This window comes from Ostrinia nubilalis, chromosome Z (assembly GCF_963855985.1).
Source record: "Ostrinia nubilalis chromosome Z, ilOstNubi1.1, whole genome shotgun sequence".
NCBI classification, from domain to species: domain Eukaryota; kingdom Metazoa; phylum Arthropoda; class Insecta; order Lepidoptera; family Crambidae; genus Ostrinia; species Ostrinia nubilalis.
Genome location: NC_087119.1, coordinates 4,683,196 through 4,702,407, shown reverse-complemented (window position 1 = coordinate 4,702,407; position 19,212 = coordinate 4,683,196). Strand labels below are relative to the sequence as shown.

General features: G+C 42.4%; 2 protein-coding genes across 2 annotated transcripts in view; one reads left to right on the top strand and one right to left on the bottom strand.

Moving 5' to 3' along the window:
• The window catches only part of LOC135087030 (E3 ubiquitin-protein ligase highwire-like), a 69,399-nt gene that overhangs the window by 11,275 nt on the left and 38,912 nt on the right, over positions 1-19,212 (top strand). Inside the window, exons 4-21 of the mRNA XM_063981882.1 lie at positions 690-1,052; positions 1,425-1,526; positions 1,583-1,684; positions 1,741-1,842; positions 1,899-2,000; positions 9,808-10,014; positions 10,669-10,821; positions 12,446-12,542; positions 12,624-12,685; positions 12,765-12,859; positions 13,063-13,228; positions 13,715-13,849; positions 15,224-15,410; positions 15,855-15,992; positions 16,350-16,478; positions 16,973-17,078; positions 17,843-17,946; positions 18,963-19,139. Of these exons, the coding sequence (XP_063837952.1) occupies positions 690-1,052; positions 1,425-1,526; positions 1,583-1,684; positions 1,741-1,842; positions 1,899-2,000; positions 9,808-10,014; positions 10,669-10,821; positions 12,446-12,542; positions 12,624-12,685; positions 12,765-12,859; positions 13,063-13,228; positions 13,715-13,849; positions 15,224-15,410; positions 15,855-15,992; positions 16,350-16,478; positions 16,973-17,078; positions 17,843-17,946; positions 18,963-19,139 (2,527 nt within the window). The remainder of the gene's footprint in view (positions 1-689; positions 1,053-1,424; positions 1,527-1,582; positions 1,685-1,740; positions 1,843-1,898; positions 2,001-9,807; positions 10,015-10,668; positions 10,822-12,445; positions 12,543-12,623; positions 12,686-12,764; positions 12,860-13,062; positions 13,229-13,714; positions 13,850-15,223; positions 15,411-15,854; positions 15,993-16,349; positions 16,479-16,972; positions 17,079-17,842; positions 17,947-18,962; positions 19,140-19,212) is intronic.
• Positions 6,745-8,478, bottom strand: LOC135087172 (putative nuclease HARBI1). The gene is made up of 5 exons (XM_063982012.1): positions 7,993-8,478; positions 7,641-7,922; positions 7,099-7,486; positions 6,885-7,018; positions 6,745-6,795 (listed from the first exon to the last, which is right to left on the bottom strand). Exons 1-4 carry the CDS (start codon positions 8,245-8,247, stop codon positions 6,888-6,890), a joined length of 1,056 nt encoding a protein of 351 aa, XP_063838082.1. The 5' UTR covers positions 8,248-8,478; the 3' UTR covers positions 6,745-6,795; positions 6,885-6,887.

Below are 19,212 nucleotides of genomic sequence, written 5' to 3'. Positions count from 1 at the left end.
TTAGCAGTTTTAGTTAATGTAAACTTAATTGTTTTTATTTTCAAACTCATCCATAATCTTTGTAAATGAATGTGTGACAGATAAAAAAATTGTAACGAAATTTTTGGATGTATGTCTGACCTAGTTTGGCCATCCGGCTGAACAGAGATTTAAAATTGTAATCCCATCGAATCCAAATGCGGAGTGGAGGTTGTTTGTTACTAGAATAAAAACTGTAAAATGTTGTGACTGAACATAATCTGATTTTTTACTTTACGTATCCAATGATCAGGTAAAATAAATGTACTTTTTATCTAGATGTTGCTTGTATGTTACGTAATAAAAGTTCGTAATGAAAAAGAATGATAAATACTTAACGACAAAGTGCTTGAATTGTATTCAATTTGGTTCATGACAAAATACGTTAGACTTTCCAGCTGAACAACAACCATCCTCTCTATTTTGTGTAGTTAAATAGACATCTTGAAGTCACGAAAGTTTGAAGCGATTCAAACAACCATGAGTTTATTTATTAATAAAAAAATAAAATAGGTAACATAATGAAGTTTTTCAAAATCAGGTAGCTGATCGACCATTATATTTTATTTGTCAAAAAATCCTACAGTCTCTTGTACATTAGCATTTCATGTAACAAGTTAAAGTTGAAGCAAAAGAAGTCATGCGTAAGTTTGCTCGATGTTTACGTGTAGGCGTACCAGAGCTACTCGTTCGAGGAGCTGCGGCTGGCGGACGGCGGCTGGGGCGCGCGCGCTGAGGCGGCGGCGGGGCGCGTGCCCGCCGAGCGGCTGCCCGTGCGCGCCGCGCCCGACGGCTCCTACCACGCCACCTGGACGCCGCGCGCGCCCGGCACCTACGTGTTCCGCTGCACGCTGGACGACCACCCCGCGCCGCACGTGAGTCCCCGCCACGCCGACGCTCCTGCTGCTCCATCTCCTGGTCTCCTCCATGATCCCGCGCCGCGCCCGACGGCTCCTACCACGCCACCTGGACGCCGCGCGCGCCCGGCACCTACGTGTTCCGCTGCACGCTGGACGACCACCCCGCGCCGCACGTGAGTCCCCGCCACGCCGACGCTCCTGCTGCTCCATCTCCTGGTCTCCTCCATGATCCCGCGCCGCGCCCGACGGCTCCTACCACGCCACCTGGACGCCGCGCGCGCCCGGCACCTACGTGTTCCGCTGCACGCTGGACGACCACCCCGCGCCGCACGTGAGTCCCCGCCACGCCGACGCTCCTGCTGCTCCATCTCCTGGTCTCCTCCATGATCCCGCGCCGCGCCCGACGGCTCCTACCACGCCACCTGGACGCCGCGCGCGCCCGGCACCTACGTGTTCCGCTGCACGCTGGACGACCACCCCGCGCCGCACGTGAGTCCCCGCCACGCCGACGCTCCTGCTGCTCCATCTCCTGGTCTCCTCCATGAGGCCCGCGCCGCGCCCGACGGCTCCTACCACGCCACCTGGACGCCGCGCGCGCCCGGCACCTACGTGTTCCGCTGCACGCTGGACGACCACCCCGCGCCGCACGTGAGTCCCGCCACGCCGACGCTCCTGCTGCTCCATCTCCTGGTCTCCTCCATGAGGCCCGCGCCGCGCCCGACGGCTCCTACCACGCCACCTGGACGCCGCGCGCGCCCGGCACCTACGTGTTCCGCTGCACGCTGGACGACCACCCCGCGCCGCACGTGAGTCCCGCCACGCCGACGCTCCTGCTGCTCCATCTCCTGGTCTCCTCCATGAGGCCCGCGCCGCGCCCGACGGCTCCTACCACGCCACCTGGACGCCGCGCGCGCCCGGCACCTACGTGTTCCGCTGCACGCTGGACGACCACCCCGCGCCGCACGTGAGTCCCGCCACGCCGACGCTCCTGCTGCTCCATCTCCTGGTCTCCTCCATGAGGCCCGCGCCGCGCCCGACGGCTCCTACCACGCCACCTGGACGCCGCGCGCGCCCGGCACCTACGTGTTCCGCTGCACGCTGGACGACCACCCCGCGCCGCACGTGAGTCCCCGCCACGCCGACGCTCTTGCTGCTCCATCTCCTGGTCGGCTCCATGATGCCCGCGCCATCATATAGCATATACAGTGTGAGTCACGTTAAAGTGTACATATGAAAATAGATGAAACTAGACCTATTTTTATCGACAAAAAAGAGGTCAAAATTTTTTTGAGATTTTTTTTTAATTTTTTATAGATTTTTTTTTCTTCCAATTACTTATTGTAAAGAAAACGTAATAACTTTTAAGGTCATGAGTACTACAACAGTAAAAGTAACAGAGTAACAACAGGTTAATGTAAGCAATGCGCAGTGACGCCTAGTTGGCTGGATAGTTGCTCAATTTCAATATTTTTTTTTTGTTGAGCTAACTTTAACTTCTTTAATAATAATGTAATATGCCTTAAAACTTTCTAAATTCCTATTTTATTTCATGTTATAAACCTTAGCAAATCAGTGTAATTGCAAAGTTTTGTAGCAAAATTTTTACATTATTACAGATACACCAATTCAACCTGGTAAAATTATTACAATGTCAGTTACACCAAAATTGTGAAGGAAATCTGAAAGTTCACACCTGAAAATGTCCGTGTAATTGTATTTTTTTTAAAGCTAGAATTTTTTTACGTATACCATTCGAAAGAGCAGAAAAAACTAAGAAAAACTGTATATTTAACTCAAAAACCGTATTTTGTCAGTTACCCCAAGTGAACCTGCAACTGACGATATATGCATTTTATTCAATAAAACATCAAAATAACAATAACAAACAATACGTGGAGAAATCGCATAAAACAAAACCGTCATCAAAGGCAAACGCACACGTACTGACTTAGCTTTGACCTGCCTGAGACAATAATCGTGATTCGATGGTAAGATGACCACCATGCCGATTACTGATTTATTGCGATTGTTTATGTCCCATCCCTATGAGCAAAAGTTCCGACTAACGCAGAAGCAATTCATTTAATATTTTTTCACAATTTTTTCTAAATAATAAACTAATAAATAATTAGAAATTCTTGTTTAGGTTAATTGAGAAAGATTAGTGATTGATATTTTGGAAGGATGAAAACACACAAAAGTAATTGATTTTTACAACTCAATATTTTTATTCGTAGAAAGTTAGAATTAGAGTTGCCGCGAATAGTGGTTATAGCGAATAGTCGAATACCGATTAATCGCCATTCACTTTGGCGAATAGTCGAATAACTCGACATTACTATTCGACATAAAAACATTAAAATTATTTCTAATTTCTTCTAAGGTTGTGAGAAAAGAAAACAATAAAGTTAAAGAAATCTGTTTCATGTTATACATACCTACATATATGTAGTAAATTTTGGGCATGTTTTGAAGAATCATCTATAGAGCAACCTACTGAAGAGCACCCCAAGAATGCCACTGCTGAAGAAATCGCCCACTACATCGTATTGGCAACGGCTGACAGAAAAACAAACCCATATGAATGGTGGACTTTGAGTACCAATAAGAATAGATTTCCTATATTAAGTAAGCTTGCTAAACGATACTTAACCACACCAGCAAGCTCTGTTTATTCAGAAAGACTATTTTCCGAGGCAGGTTTAATTTACGAGGAAAAACGAAACCGACTTGCTCCCGAACGTGCAGAAAAAATTGTTTTTTTGCACCACAATCTGCCTCTGTTGGATTATAAATATTAATTAAAAAGCCTAACTAATTTAATTTCATGAATATGATAGGCACAGGTACATATTACAAATAATAATTGATATTGTGTATTGTTTTATTAGGGAAAATAATAAAAATATGATTATTTTGAACTCATTAGTTTTTTTGTTCACTAAAAGTTTATTTTAGACGACTATTCGCCGAATGCCGAATAATACTAGCTATTATTCGGTATTGGACGAATATCAAAAAAAATGTCGAGTAATGCCGAATACCGAATAATAGCGAGTATTCGCGGCAACTGTAGTTAGAATCATAAAACGAAACGTTTTATCTGTCTAAATCACCATCATAGGTTGAATGAACTATAGAAAGATTTGAGTACAAAACTTAACATTAGGTGTATAACCATTACATTAATGTAATCGTTCAATTCCCCGTTTTAGTTTTTAGCTTAGACTTCTGAAAATTGATTTATGTATTTTTAAACAAATACCTAGTTACTTCAGACTAACTAGATAAAGTTTCTTAGATCAACATACTTTTTGTGGCTTACTTACGAACCTCATGACATTAATACACCCTATGCATTTAAAATGCCGCGTTTGTTTTTCATAAACTCGCCTATTTTGCCACGCATAATACTTACGTAAGATGTGGCTGATGAAAACCGATGTTGTCCATTATTTTAAAAGCTTAGGAAAGTATTACGCACGTCAAAATAGATCCATTTAGTGTCCGACACGCGGTCACATTTAATGGAACTAAAAGCACTTAGGGTCTTATTTTCCACTCGTTGATTAAACCCATAATATTTATTACGAACAAAAAAATATTCTGACAATATTTGGCACATTAACAAGCAACATTTATTTGTTGTACTGACGTATACGTCAGATAACTAACGACTGACGGTCTTATTCATAATAAAATGCTAATATAGGTTTAAAACCTACATTAGCTAAAACGTTTGATAGGCTTAAAACACTCTTATAAACCTCTGATAAAAAACGTTATTCATAATCGTTTATAAACCTTTGATAGCTAAAACAGAGTTTAATATTTTCTTTCCACAGACTATACAAAAAGAATGAACGAAAACAGCTTTTTTGGTGATTTAACTTGATGGACCATGTAAAATCATAGACAAATCGCAGAAAAAAAAAAACAAAAAATTGGCAGCTGTGACGTTTTACTTACTGACATTGACATTTGGCACGAAAATTTAATAAAGTTTTCGGTTTTTTCGATCAACTCCCAAGTTTTATCAAACTTTTATAAAACTTGGGATTGTATGTTCTGGATTCTGTACCTCTTACCCTGTACTCTGCAATAAGCTCTTACGACGACCCGGCTAGTTACATCGGATACTAATTATGTCCATGACGAAGGAGAACAGACCGCCTAAAAGGCAACGATCAGAAAACTGGTTGGAGGAAGATAAGGTAGTACTTATTTTTAGCCTGATAAAGTGCCTACTAATTTTTGTAGCATGGTTTTATTTATGTTTGACGCCTAGTGTTTGCTTTTCAGTATTTGCTGAAAGAGTTGGTGAAAGAAAGAGTAAATGCAATCGAAAATAAAAATACAGACACTAACACGAATAAACGGAAGGTTGCGGCTTGGGCTGATTTACAAACAACGTTGGTACATCTTTTGATTTCTGCCTTCAATATAAAATTTTGCCTTTACCTGTAATTCAAAATCCTGTCATTTCTTTTTCAGGTTTAATTCAATGTGCGCTGGTATGAACCGCTCCATTACCCAGTTAAAATCGCAATGGAGCCTCATAAAAATCAGTGCGAAGAAAGACAAGACCATTGCTAGGCAGGCTCAAATTAAAACTGGCGGTGGTCCACCATTATCAGTGCCTGACGATAGGGCTGATGATATAGCATCTTGGTTGCCCAATGAATTTGTAGTCGATGTTAACAGATTTGACTCGGACTCAAATAAAAGTGAATTAATTAACATTCAAGAGGAGGAATCAACTCAAAATACGCAAGATCAGGAATTGATAAATAATGAAGAAATCCAATATGAATTGGTGGTACTTGATGAAGAAATAGAAGATACACATGCTTGTACTACTAGAGGCATATTGGAAGATAAAGAAAATAAAAAAGTAGAGGCAAAAGAAAATAAAGCAAAACCTAATTTTAAAGCACCAGCAATCAAAAAAAAAAGGAAACTGTTAAACAAAGAAGGCTTAATTGATTTAAGCAAAGTTAGGATTTCCGAAATTGCAGAAACAGAATCAAAATGCCGGATTGAACTGCATGAAGTTCAAATGGAAAACGAACGGAAGAAAGGGAGAAACTTGGATCTTGAGCATCAATTATTACAGGAAAAACTTAAATATTACACTCACATTAATAAAGAATAATAAGTCTTTTGATGTTAAAGTTTTTCAAGTACTAACAGATTCTAAATAATAAGTTAGTTCCTCCCTTACTTCTGTTTGTTTTTAATTTGTATTTTATGCAGTTCCAATCCGCATTTTGATTGTGTTTCTGCAATATATTTAGACGGCTATGAATATGTTTACTAGTCATAACTTAATAAGAGTTTGAGATTACTATTAACTAGCTGTTGCCCACGACTCCGCCTGCGTAGACTACTATTTCTGTAACCTACAGGATCTGTGCATTTTTCCAGGATAAAAAGAAGCCTATATGTTATTCGAGACTATATAATCTATCTGTTTTAGCAATTTATTTGTTTATAAGAATTGAACTGTGATTTTTAGTAAGTAAGTTTAATAATTGTACTTAAATTAGTGATATAAAGTAAATACACATATGCCTAGTCACAAACATTCGCCTTTATAATAATAGTGTAAATTATGGTTATTTTGTTTTAAATGTAGAAGGTTGATAACCTCCGAATAGAAACGTTTATACTTAAGCAATTTCTTTGTTTTAAAGAATTGAACTGTGATTTTTAATAAGTAAGTTTGTTGAAACTAATTGTACTTAAATTAGTGATATAAAGTAATTTGTTTTGAATTTTTGCAGAATAATTGCTTTTTTAAAGAGAACTACAGGTTTTGTTTTTGTGATAGTAACAAATTGGACTGAAAATTGAAATACAGGTATTTTTCAATCAAATATTCTTTTTATTTTCATTAAGATGCCAGGAACAGTATCTGAAAAATTAAAATACAACATTTTCATGAACTCAAATGACATTACATAAAAGTAAATCGTTGGAATTTATCAAAATGTATTTTAGTACCATTCAAAAATGTTGATTTATAAAATTTTGTAGTATCAACTGCGACCTACGCCTCAACAATGAAGGTCGGTTGTCGTGAACACTGTTCTCCGTCGAAAGTTGCGGAGTTACAGGGACCTGCTCCATATGTTGTTCTGAAAAATATTATGAATTTGTCAACATTTTGTCATAAAGATTTGTATTCCTTATGTACAGTCAAATTGATAACATTTACCTAACAATGTGTCATTCATATCAATGGCTATATTATGTAATACAGCCAATGCTATGATCACAGCTTTTCCATTTTGGAGGCTTACTGGTAAGCCATGGAGTAGGCATTGGAACCGCTGCTTCCACACCCCAAAACACCTTTCAACAGTGTTCCTAGTTGAGATGTGAGCATTATTGTATGCTTCTTCTTCTGGACGACTAGGCCTTAAAATAGGTGTAAATAGATATGGCAGAAGAGGGTAGCCCGAATCGCCAATAAGGCGTCCTCTAAACTGCCTATCCTCAAATCGTTGTTTTATATTGCTCTCCATAAAAATTCGACTGTCATGTGTACTGCCTCGCCATCTAGCCACTATATCCATTATTTTGAGGTCAGCATCACAGACAACCTAAAATAAAAAAAACAGTATCCTGTAGGTAATCCATCCAATAATATAGTGTTGAATGTTGCTAAAATTTAGATCATACAAAGTAAAAATTATAGACATTATTAAAACAAATCTTTCTCTGTTGTAAACTGTATAAAATCAAAATATATTTTACCTGAACATTCAGGGAATAATAGCCTTTTCTATTAATATAGTACTGGGCCATGTCACCTCCGGTTTTTTTAATTTTAATGTGGGTGCAATCTATGGCTCCTATCACCCCAGGAAAATTTTTAATTGCTCTAAATTTGGCACTAATTCTTTCCTGCTCTCCTATAGTGATAGGCATTTTGATGAAGGAATTTGCCTTATTCGCGATTGCATGCGCGACTCTGGCGCATATCCGGCTCACTGTCGGCTGACTTAGGCCATGGAGGTCACCAGCATCATCTTGTACCTGAAAATGTATGAAAATAATTATAGCAGCCACGACAAAGGGATAAAATAAAACACTTTTTTGTGCTTACCTCACGACGTCCCCAACATCTTATGGCCACTAAAACTTGCAGTTCAGGACACGTGCCACCACCTCTAGCGCTCTGAACCAGATCATCTTCCACCAAATCTATGATGGTGCGCACTGTGTCCTTATTGAACCTATATTTTATTTTAAAATTTAGGTCCCGCAAATCGAATGGGTTGCTTCGTTGGCGGTAGAGCTTTCTACGTCGCGCTGGGTCGGCATTATTGGCTAAATGCACAATTGCATTTATAGCATTCATTTTCACAAGCAAGGATCACAGCAAGGATATTTTGAATAAATAAACCAACGAAGTGACATTCATATGAAATGACATTTATAAAAGTTAGGTTAAAATAGGTTTATTAGAGCTTTAAACAAGGCCCGAGCTCTCGATAACTTATCACACAGTTATAAGAGGATTTTAGCGCTAAATGACGATTATGAATAACAATTTTTATCAAACGTTTTATAAACCTCTAATAAGCATTTGATAAAATGTGAAAAATGATTATGAATAAGACCGTGAAAGTTTATGAATGACTAATTGGCATTAGAAGTTTACTGCGGTTTTCGCCGAGCAGTTATGAGTGAGGAAACCTGTGCATACATGACTGTGGTGTTTACATTGCCGGACATAAAAATTAATTCAATAATTTAAATATATGTATAAAGTCTGTTCGCCGAGAGTTGATAAAAAAAATTAAATATCAGAGGTTCTAAACTCATTATAAATTGCGGCCAGCTAATTATTTTTGTCCATATAATGAAAAAGTTGGTAGATTATCATTATTATCTCTTTTAAATTTACGGGAATGATTCCGGTTAGATGGATGGTGGGGATTCGGATCAAACACGTGGCGTCCATGTGTTGGATAAAAAGTATTTCATTATTATGAAGTGGCTTATAGTGTATCCCAATGTTGGGCAAAGCCCTACCCACTGTCATACCATTAATTTCGGTCTTATGTAAAATAAATCTATTCCGTTTCACACATTGCGGCCCGCCGGCCGGGGCGCTTGACGACATCTGCGTGGCTCATACCATGGTACTCAGTGCGCGTTGTGACAAACGACGCCCGCCATACAGAATGCGATAATTAAGCGACAGTCGCTATTGCAAGACATTTCATAATATTTATCAACTCTCGGCGAACAGACTTTAGTTAAGGTAATTAATAAGTTGCTATTAACTATAACGTTCTATAACGAGCTTCTCGGTTCCCTCGGTTGTTTGCATCTGTTCACCCTCGGAAACCTCGTACCCTCCGTGTACCCTCGGAATCGGAAATTATGATAAAAATCAAAAAGGTAGCTTGTGAGGTAGCTTGCGTCCGAATATGCCTTCTGCTTCACGCATGGAACATCCTCATCTACGATTATTGTTTGAGTCGCGCTCTTGCTGCTGCATTTGAGCCCAACCTGGAACATTGCATGGTACGGGAGGCAGGACTGTTACATAGAAATTGTAAACCACATGCATATTTCTTGTACTGGTACGAAAATAGACAAGACATATTTAACGTTGCCTTTGCATAAAAGCTTCTCTCCCTCCATTATTCAAGTAAATTGATAATATGAAGCGAAGTTATTTATAATTTATGAAGGCGAAGGTTCAATCGACATCAGAAATCGATTCACACATATCGGCAAAATTCCGTCAACATATTCGCTCAGTTCATTGTCAGTGTTACAATGTTGCGTCAGTGATTCAATTCGCACTTGTCAGTACTAAGTTCAGTGACACGTCTGCGATCTGTGACACTGACAGCGCTGTGTGGTCACATCACATCATGTGTGTGACCTCAATTGTTTGGTGTAGGAGGTGACCATCGAGATGGGCGACGACCCGACGGAGGAGTGCGAGGAGCGCGGCGTGCAGGCGGACGGCGCGGCGTTCCCGCCGGCCAAGACGCGGCGCTTCATCGCGCGCTACACTGCCGGGCTGCGCGTGCGCGCCAGCCCCAGCCTGCAGGCCGAGGAGGTGGGCAGCGTGCCGCCTGGTGGCACTGTTGCCTACGTCGAGGAGGTGTGTATGCGTTTTTGCACCACATTCTTTTTTCAGGCGCCGTCGACGTGCGTTTGTTACGCTGCTAAATTAGATTGCTTTGCTAAACTATAGTTACATTGGTTGCGATAATATCGCGTCCACGGCGCGTGTTTCATTTACATGAAATGTGTGTCGCCGACGTCTGGAAAAACGTAGTGACCTTATGCTTACGGGACTATTCCCACCCCTCTTTCCCACCACTGCAACTCCTGTGTAGCCAGGATCTACAGCTTGACCGCCAATAAAAATCCAACCAGTGAAGGTCAAGTTTGTCCCGGGGGAAAGTTAAACTGTCATTGGAACGGCAATGAAATTAATCAGAAGAACATAGAAGGAGTTCGAAGTTAAGGTGACCTTATGCTTTTGGAGCTTGCAAAATAAGCGGGCTCCAAGCCCGGTAATTTGTGTGATACCTGGAAAATAATTTATCACAGTTCTTTCATTTCACGAAGACGACAGCTTTACTCGTTGTAGGTGTACACACACATGGCGACAGACAATGTGTTTGTTGTCTCAGTTGCGAGCGAGATGTCGCTCGGGTCATCAGTATTGTCGTGTAATTTGTGTAAGATTAAATGGATTGTTAATTTGTACATTTGCGAGAGTTTTCCATTGACACCGCCTTGTCTCCAGGTGACCAACAAGGACGGCACGTGGGTGCGGCTGAGCGAAGAGTCCGTGCGCACCTACACGGACACGGGTGCCGCGGTGGCGTGGTGCCTGCAGCACAACCGGCACATCGACCGCGTGCTGCTCGTGCCCGTCGAGCCTTATTCCTCGCCGCAGGTCAGTGGACTATCAGTCGCACGCCTTTCAGCTTGTAAGGCCCAGAACAGACGGTGAAACGCAACTGCAACGAAACTGCAACTTTCTGATGATTCTTATGAATGAAACTGAAACCAGGTCTGTTCATCTCCGCGAGTTTACATCAAAAACAAAACACGCACGATGGCCCACCTATAGGATACTATTCGACAAGGCCTCACATACGAGCGAACATTGACTCACGCACGCGTATTCTAGTGTATGATGGAAGAAAATAAAGAAAATGGTGTACTAAATACTGTACAGTATTTAACTGCCTCAATAATAATAAAAACACAGAATGTACTTTTTTAAGTTGCCTTAAGACACTGAGAGGTAAATAAGTAGTTAATATTATTCATGATAATTTAATTCATGCTAAATCATGTATTTCCTCCGCCATTTTCCGCAGTTTGGCACCTCACGTCACATCATTTTACCGAAGTCAGCCCTATAGTTGTGCCTATAGCTTCGGCGCAGTGCCGATTACTGACGTTTGTCAACAAAATGGTGCTTGACTCTTGAGACAGGCTAAATTACACCATATTGTTAATGACATTGAGCATCCATTTTTGTAAATACCTTCGCGAAGTAAAACTTCTGTACGTAGTACTTACCTATTATTATTCTGTGCTGAAACTGAAAGTTTCAAACTGGTCGCGCAATAATAATATGTGGTCTCTCAACGGACGCTATGGCAGAAACTTAGATGCAACTCAAAAGTAACTAGCAGTTGCAGTTTCGTTGCAGTTGCGTTTCACCGTCTGTTCTGGGCCTAACTGTTGGAGACAGAATTGATGCCACCGTATTTTAAACTTTAGTGAGGTAAGGTTCAAAACAAATGAAAAATATTTTTCTCTTTACCAGTTAAAGAGTTAAGGCACGAGTGAACAGGAATCTTTTGAGCAAGCTCGCTCCACTAAGATCGCACTATATTCCCCCCTAGGGTAAGATAGTTATCAAGAGAAAACCCAAGTAACATTATACCCTGTCGTTTCAACAAAAAGAAATCTTGCTGGACATATAGGTTTCCAAAGATTTCCAAACCGAGCGGTTCTGCGCTGTCCACAGTCAGGAGCCTTCTACGAGCTTCACTAGATCGTCTGTCCACCGAATAAAAAAATTAAAGTTTTTTACAGATGCAGAGGTATTATATTATTTTAACAAAACACAAGTTTATACAAACATTTCATTCTAATGTAATGTTTGACATACCTTTTTCATAAGTTTACAACCTATTTCTCTTTGTACATTTTTTCTATTCTAACTTTACACGCTTCATCGTGAACGAAGGCAACTCTCGGAAAGCAAAAGTACACGTTAGAATATATATTTTTCATTTTCAACAAAGAAAAATGTTGCAGAGTTCTAAAATATTGATGTACAGTGAACTTTTTAGCCTTGCATGGCTGAATACATTTCTTAGGTCTTGGAATTGTATCGCTTTTTTACATTATCAAATGCAGACAAACTTTTTACGCTTGTTTTGTTATAGATCTCCGGAGTTCTTGATATTTTTTATGGACGTGTTCTTGGTAGCGTCGCGTCGTTTACAAAAATGTCATGAAAAATGTCAAGAGATTTATCTCTGGTTGTTATATTGTAGTCGGAGTATATGGGTGTATGGAGCGGGTACTGGGAGACGCAAGGCGAGGTGCAGTGGCCGCAGGAAGAACCGGAAGACCTTGACGTTCCCGGAGCAGGTAATTAATCGTATATTTATTCTATTACTGTCTTTATCTGGCTCAAAAGATAGATTTATCACTGATTAATCTTTTTCCTAGAAATCCAACGCATTGATCGACGATGTCCTCCTTCTAGCAGTCAAACTGATCTGGTGAATGAGGTAAATGAAACAAAAATCTCGATGTCAGTCATCATTTATTGTGAATGAATATGAGAATAACCAAGCATTTACATTTCAGGGCGAAACAGCTACCATGCCTTTTGTGTACGCATTCGAGCCCTCAAAGCGTGCTCGAGTTATGCGCAATGAATCCACATCAATGCCGACCCCGAGGTTTGTATTAGTTATTTTGTAATCTGGGGAGTTTTATATAACACTTATTGCCTGCAATGCATAATTCAAATGTAAAGTGGGTTTGGCCGTATTCTATCACACATTACTTCTTTATGAATATGTGTGTGGCTATCTGTAATTTCTTAGAGACTAACGAGAAGTAGTAAAATTAAGATAAATAGTGTAATTGATGTGAATTTCAGACGAATCCGACGGTCGAACGGCAACGCAGACGAGTACTGGTCGCCGATGAAGACGCGCTCCAGCGACAACGTGCGCGACACCACCATCGTCGAGGCAAGTCCCTCGCTTGCTACCCTCGCACTGAATGTTGTCCAATGGAGTAATCCTGGAATGACACTTTTTTCGTAACCCCAATGAATGATATTTTTATTTGCTAATTTGAGAACTGCAAATTCTGAATGAACCCAAATCTATTAGTTCAAGCTACTTGTCCTTATTATTGATTTATGTGCTGATATCTAAGCTAACTATCGTTGTATACTTCGAGCGTTATTATGTAGAAACCAATCGGCAGTGTTTATTTCAAAATTCAGATATTTAAAATTTTATTTTGGCAGTAAATAAATGTTTTCCGCAAGACTACTCTATTTGAATGTTATGATTTGCTGCTGAATCGTGCCCCGTGTGTCCGTTTTTGTTTGTGGGGGGTGGCAGAGGGCGCGGCGCCGGGCCGCTGTGGGATGTTTCTCATTATTTTACCGTAAATGGTTTGCTAGATAGCGTCAACACATTCTGATAGCAGGGACTTAGACCGGATCCCTGCCAGCTCCGGCTCACGTTGTAGCTACGGACCTCCCTATTACGGACATAAGTAAGTAGCTGTGCTTGCAGACGGAGCTAGAGCCGGAGGAGCACGAGGCCGTTGGAGCGCGCCTCGCGCAGGCCGGCACTCAGACCTCGCCCGAGAGCGCGCTCTCGCTCGACGACGCGCCCAGCGCAGTACATTTGTACCTCGCCGGGAACAAGGTAAGTGCTTGTTCACGTAGGTACGCGCGGGTGCGGGTGCGGGTGCGGGCGCGGGAAACGTTGCGAGCTCGTGTTCACATTAACCACCAGGCGTTCGCGCGAGTGTGACGTACTATCGTTTCTAGCGACAAGTTCAAACTGGTTGAACTTACCTGACGTCGTGAGTGAAACGCGCGCGCCGCCGCTTGTTTGACATAAACACACACAAACATCTTCACGCGTTGAAATTACCGCGAGCGCTCCGCGCGCACCAGTCGCTAGCTTGCCCGCTAGTTAGACCGCACCTGCGTTTCGTACGTGAACACTTGGAATCACTACATATGTTTGATATTTCGTCACCGCGCCCGCCACCGCGCCCGCGAGTCAACGTGAACAAGCACTAACGCCTCCGCTATACCACTCGCTTCGGCGAACTACTGAACTTAGCCGAGTAGTGAAGTCAAACGCTTCGTGTTCAAACTGCGGAACGCCCTAACCCTTTGACTCGGGCTCAACAATCGGAAGTTGGTCGAAGGTTGCTCGAAGAGATGCGTGTCCACATTATCTTACTTCGATTAACCTCGACCAACTTCGCGAGTAGTGTAGCGGAGGTATAAGACGCTTCACAGAGTCATCGCACGTCACCGGCCACTGTCATGCTGCTGCAAACGGTAAGCTAGGCTTAAGTGACATCAATGATTTCAACTGTCCTTTATCGGCAATTCGGCATACTACACTTGACACTTTTATTACACAGTTAATTTAAAAACTGAAATAATAAATAATAGAAATAATAATAATCATAATCCATTTTAGAGATGATTATTAAATTGCTTCCTAGGCACAATACCATCTTTTGTATAATATATTTAGTCTTCAACTTAGCATTTGATAACTTAGAAAACAAAAATAGATATTAGTGCTTCTTCGTTGCAAAACCAGTTGAGCCATCATATCGATTTCAGTAAATTCACATAGTTTTCAAAAACACATTAATCTTAAAGGAGTTCGACATCAAGTTAATAATTTTGCTTGATAACAATTATTCTATTAATCAATCATCGCGGTGCACATTACACATTTCAAACCTAAAAATACTCACTCATACTACACCACCAAATGCTTGTAGTTTGTTTTAATCAAGCTGATACTGTAAAACTACAAGTCTCAGAATTTGTTCACGTTTACGTTTTGTGACAAAGAAATATCTCCATTTGCACACAAATCGTTCAGGACAGAATTGGTCCTTCGAGCCGGATAAAAAATGTTACATGTCACAAAAAATCTTTCGAATATCCTAACGTGATTGTGTGTCAGCTCGTTTAAAACCGCAAGTGGCGCGTAGCTACGATTGTGCAGGCATTGCATGTGTGTTGACATGCTTGTGTTGCGCAGGACGGGCGCTTAAGTCCGCGCGCGGCGGTTCGCGAGCGGTTGTCGGCTCGGCGACTAAAGCGAGCGTCGTCGCCGCCGCCGCTGCCAGCGCGCTCAGCGCCGCCGCCGCGCAAGCACGCGCTTAGCCCTGCGCAGGCCGAGTGTCTGCGTGCCATCTTCGCCGCTTTGCTGTGGCATGAGGGTACGTGTAATGATACAGACAATTTGCAGGCTGCTTTATATTTTAAGGAGTGGTCTTGATATGTCATATCGGTTATGGGTGGCATGGGTGTTCTAAAATGATGCTGAATTAAACCATTAAACCTTATGGCGCAATTTCACTAGTCGATAGGGTCCGCATGCGGCGTGCCGGAGATTTCTGGAACGCATGCCACAGGGCCCGCAATCTGGGTGCGAAGTTTACTAAAAAATTGAAACAGGCATGGCGCGTCAGACAATCTGAATGATGAATTTCATTGGTCGATAGCACGGTCGGTATAATGCATGCGGGGAATCCTCCAGGCGTTGTACCGAACGCGTATCAACTTGCAACTTTCATTGGTCGTTATCTCGCATGCGGGGAGTCCCCGCATGCTGTATACCGAACGAGTTATCGACTAATGAAAATGCGCCATTATTCCAACAGGCATAGTGCACGACGCGATCGCGTGCGCAGCGTTCCTGAAGTTTCACCCGCAGCTGCCTAAGCAGGGCGCGCGCGTCGTCACCCGCGCGCCGCACGACCACGCCGCGCGACACCAGCGCCACTCCGTTGAAGTTTCCAACGCTGGTTAGTGCCTATTTTTTATCTAATTCCTTAGCTACTCTACTCAAATGGTGCTTCGACGAAGTTAGCCGACTGGTGTAGCCAGACACTTCGTGTTCAAACTTTGTTTCGAACGCTTCAGGCCCTTTGACTTGAGCGCAAAAATCGACTACAGTCGGAAGTCTGGAGAGGAGACGGAGTTTAATCGAAGCGAAGCTAAGAGAAATGCGTGTGTACACATCTATTAATAATTCATAATCTATCCAATGAAGCCATATCCATGCTAAGTACTCGCGCTTTTAACCTTAATTGGTTTTGTTCACAGCACACAACCGGTTTGTCTCGTTTGCCAGCTTAATTAACAAGAATTTTATATTTCAGCTGGTCAATATCTCAGCATGCCGCCGGCCACCCTCGAGACGTTAACGCGTTCGGGCGAGGAAGCGAGCTCCAGCCGCGCTCGCAAGTCTGACATTGACACGCCCATCAACGAGGAAGACGCCGGGGAAGGTTTGTCATTTAAAGGCTCCCACAGACCAAACGCGGGTCAGAAGCAGTGCGGGTCAGTTGCAGCGCGGCTGAGGCACACTGAAAGCAGCGCAGTTTCAAAGCAGTTGCAACGCGGGCGGTTGTCAAAAATTTAAATATTCGAAAACCGCTTTCAACGCGCTGCTACTGCCCTGCGTCCGGTGTGTCATGCTAATATGGCCGCCATAGTAATGCAACAGCGCGGGCCCGCATTCGCGCCACTTCTGTCCCGCACCCGCGCCGCCTTTTTGTATTTCGGCAGTTGCAGGGCAGCGCGGTAGGAGCGCGGGCCCGCGTTCAAATTTGGTGTGACATACTTCAAAGAGTTTCTTGTTTTACAACTTGCGCGGGCCCGCATTCAAACTGCGCTGCTACTGCCCTGCGTTTGGTCTGCCCAAGGCTTCTCTACAATTCCTTATTCAATCATTTAAAGTTTCTCGGTGAATAATACGACTCAATTATGTATAATTTTTCAGCATCAACGTCCTCGGTTGTAAATGTATTGCCCCCTGCTCTGCGCGCTCTGGTCGCGTTGTGGGATGCACTCTATGACGCCAAGCAACTTAGAGTTGCAACTGAAAAGTAAGTCACTACACCCTAACTTTTAGATCTTTGGAAACATGAACGTGATATAATGCTTAATTCAATACAACATACATCTGTTTCCGCAATTTATTACACCGATCTTGTCGCGACAAGGAAAAATTTCCGTGCTTTTAAGCGATTTTGTGAAAAATATTATTGGCAGGTAGTTGCTAATTGCTCATAAGATAGGCCCCCTTAATTTAATTTATTGTCCGTGGTGCATAATCTTTTTCTTAGGCCCGGTTTTTTGATTCGTAGTTAAAATAACCAATGGTCAAATTTGACAGATGTCAAATGACAAGTGGTTAAATATCAGAAAAAAATGTTTTTCGAACAATTGTTAGCTTGACTTTTAGTACATTTTTAAACTATTTGTTTACATTTTGTTAATATTTAACCATTAGTAGCAAAATTTAACAATTAGTTATTTTAACTATGAATCAAAAAACTGGGCCTTAAAGGTTTTAAACCTTTGTTTGTCACCTGTCATCCGCTTTGCAATGCAGGGAAGTCGAACCTTAATTTCGAACTCCTCCTATGTTCTTCTGATTAATTTCGTTGCGGGTCCAATGACAGTTTAACTTTCCCCCGGGACAAACTTGACCTTCATTGGTTGGGTTTTTTATGGCGGTCAAGCTGTAGATCCTGGCTACACAGGAGTTGCAGTGGTGGGAACGAGAGGTGGGAATAGTCCCGTAACTTTTAGAAATTGACAAAATGTCTGATATTTAATACTAATCGTGAACTCGTTTCTTTTCTAGGATAATAAAAGACAACTTTGATAAAGAAGACGATGATCCACGACCTATAATCAAGGTTCGACAGAAGAAAGTGTGGCGGTCGATTACTAAGACTCCGTATTCGAGTAAGTATCAATCAAGCCGTTGGAGGCTGCAAGTTATGTGTGATTTATTATTATAACCGGGGTATGTCGTTATTAGCGGGATAATAGAGGATCGCGGCATGAATTTCACCGCCTCAGCAGCAATTCGGTCGCACCTACCGGTGTACGGTGTAGGGCTGACACCTAGGAGAGAACAATTGAGGCAAAATTCTATGCCATTATGTACCGAACGTCATATTGACTGTGTTTTTGTCATAAGCTTTATACAATTCAAGGAGTTCGCATTGTATCCGCAATAGCATGCACGGTGGCGATCATTGCGCTGCAAAAGTCGTATCCACTGATGCAATCTATGCTGTAGTATACTATTATTTGGGAGCTATATTAAAATCTTTAGATCTCGAAAAGTAAATAAGGAAAAAAAAACTTGATTTGATATAAGAAGAAAATACAAAAAAACAGAGGGACTTAAAACATTGTACGCATATTTTTGTGCCAAAAAAGCGCCCGCTCAGCATTAAATCGTAAAACTACTGTCATAAAAATGAATTTGTCAACAACCTGGTGTTATTATCACATCACGGGATTTTACAACAAAACTTTTATAACGGTAAATAAGATAGCTTATCTATTTACGTTTCAACTCGGTTGCACGAGTCATGATCGCGGGCAGACTGAAGAGATGCAGCTTCGCCTGCTCCGGCGCGATTAATTTTCTTCACCTACCCGCATTTGCACAATATTTTCGTCAGTGGTACAGTCAGTCCGACAACCTGGTGTTGTTCTACAGTAGAATAAATACAAATGAGTAGGTCATCTTCATAGAAACGCCCGAGCGCGGTTTGTATGTGAGAGCGCGCCAATACGTATGCGGCGCGCACGCACACACTGACAAAATTTAGCGTGGATTAGCGGGGTGTTGCGCCGAATTTTGTCAGTGTGTGCGTGCGCGCCGCATACGTATTGGCGCGCGCTCACATACAAACCGTGCGTTTCTATGAAGATGACCTACTCATTTGTATTTACTCTGTCTACAGTAAGCTGCGAGCTGTGCGGCGGCGCAGGAGTGCCGCCCCCGCTGGCGGCGCATATGCGGCACGCGCACCCGGGCTGCCGCGCGGCGTCCGTGCGCGGCTACGACCGCTCCGGCACCTACCGCCGCTGCGACACGCCGCAGGACGTCGTCGCCTCCGTGTGCGGACAGCTGGCGCAAGGTACCACCCGTATCCCACTGTAATAAGGTTTCAATTCGCACATGCGGCACGCGCACCCGGGCTGCCGCGCGGC

Excerpts from the sequence above, each read along its gene's own strand:
- LOC135087172 (XM_063982012.1), bottom strand. The coding sequence starts at position 8,247 with ATGAATGCTATAAATGCAATTGTGCATTTAGCCAATAATGCCGACCCA. Across the intron at positions 7,487-7,640 it reads ATTATTCCCTGAATGTTCAG|GTTGTCTGTGATGCTGACCT; the intron begins GTAAAATATATT and ends TTTTTATTTTAG. Across the intron at positions 7,019-7,098 it reads TATGAATGACACATTGTTAG|AACAACATATGGAGCAGGTC; the intron begins GTAAATGTTATC and ends AATATTTTTCAG.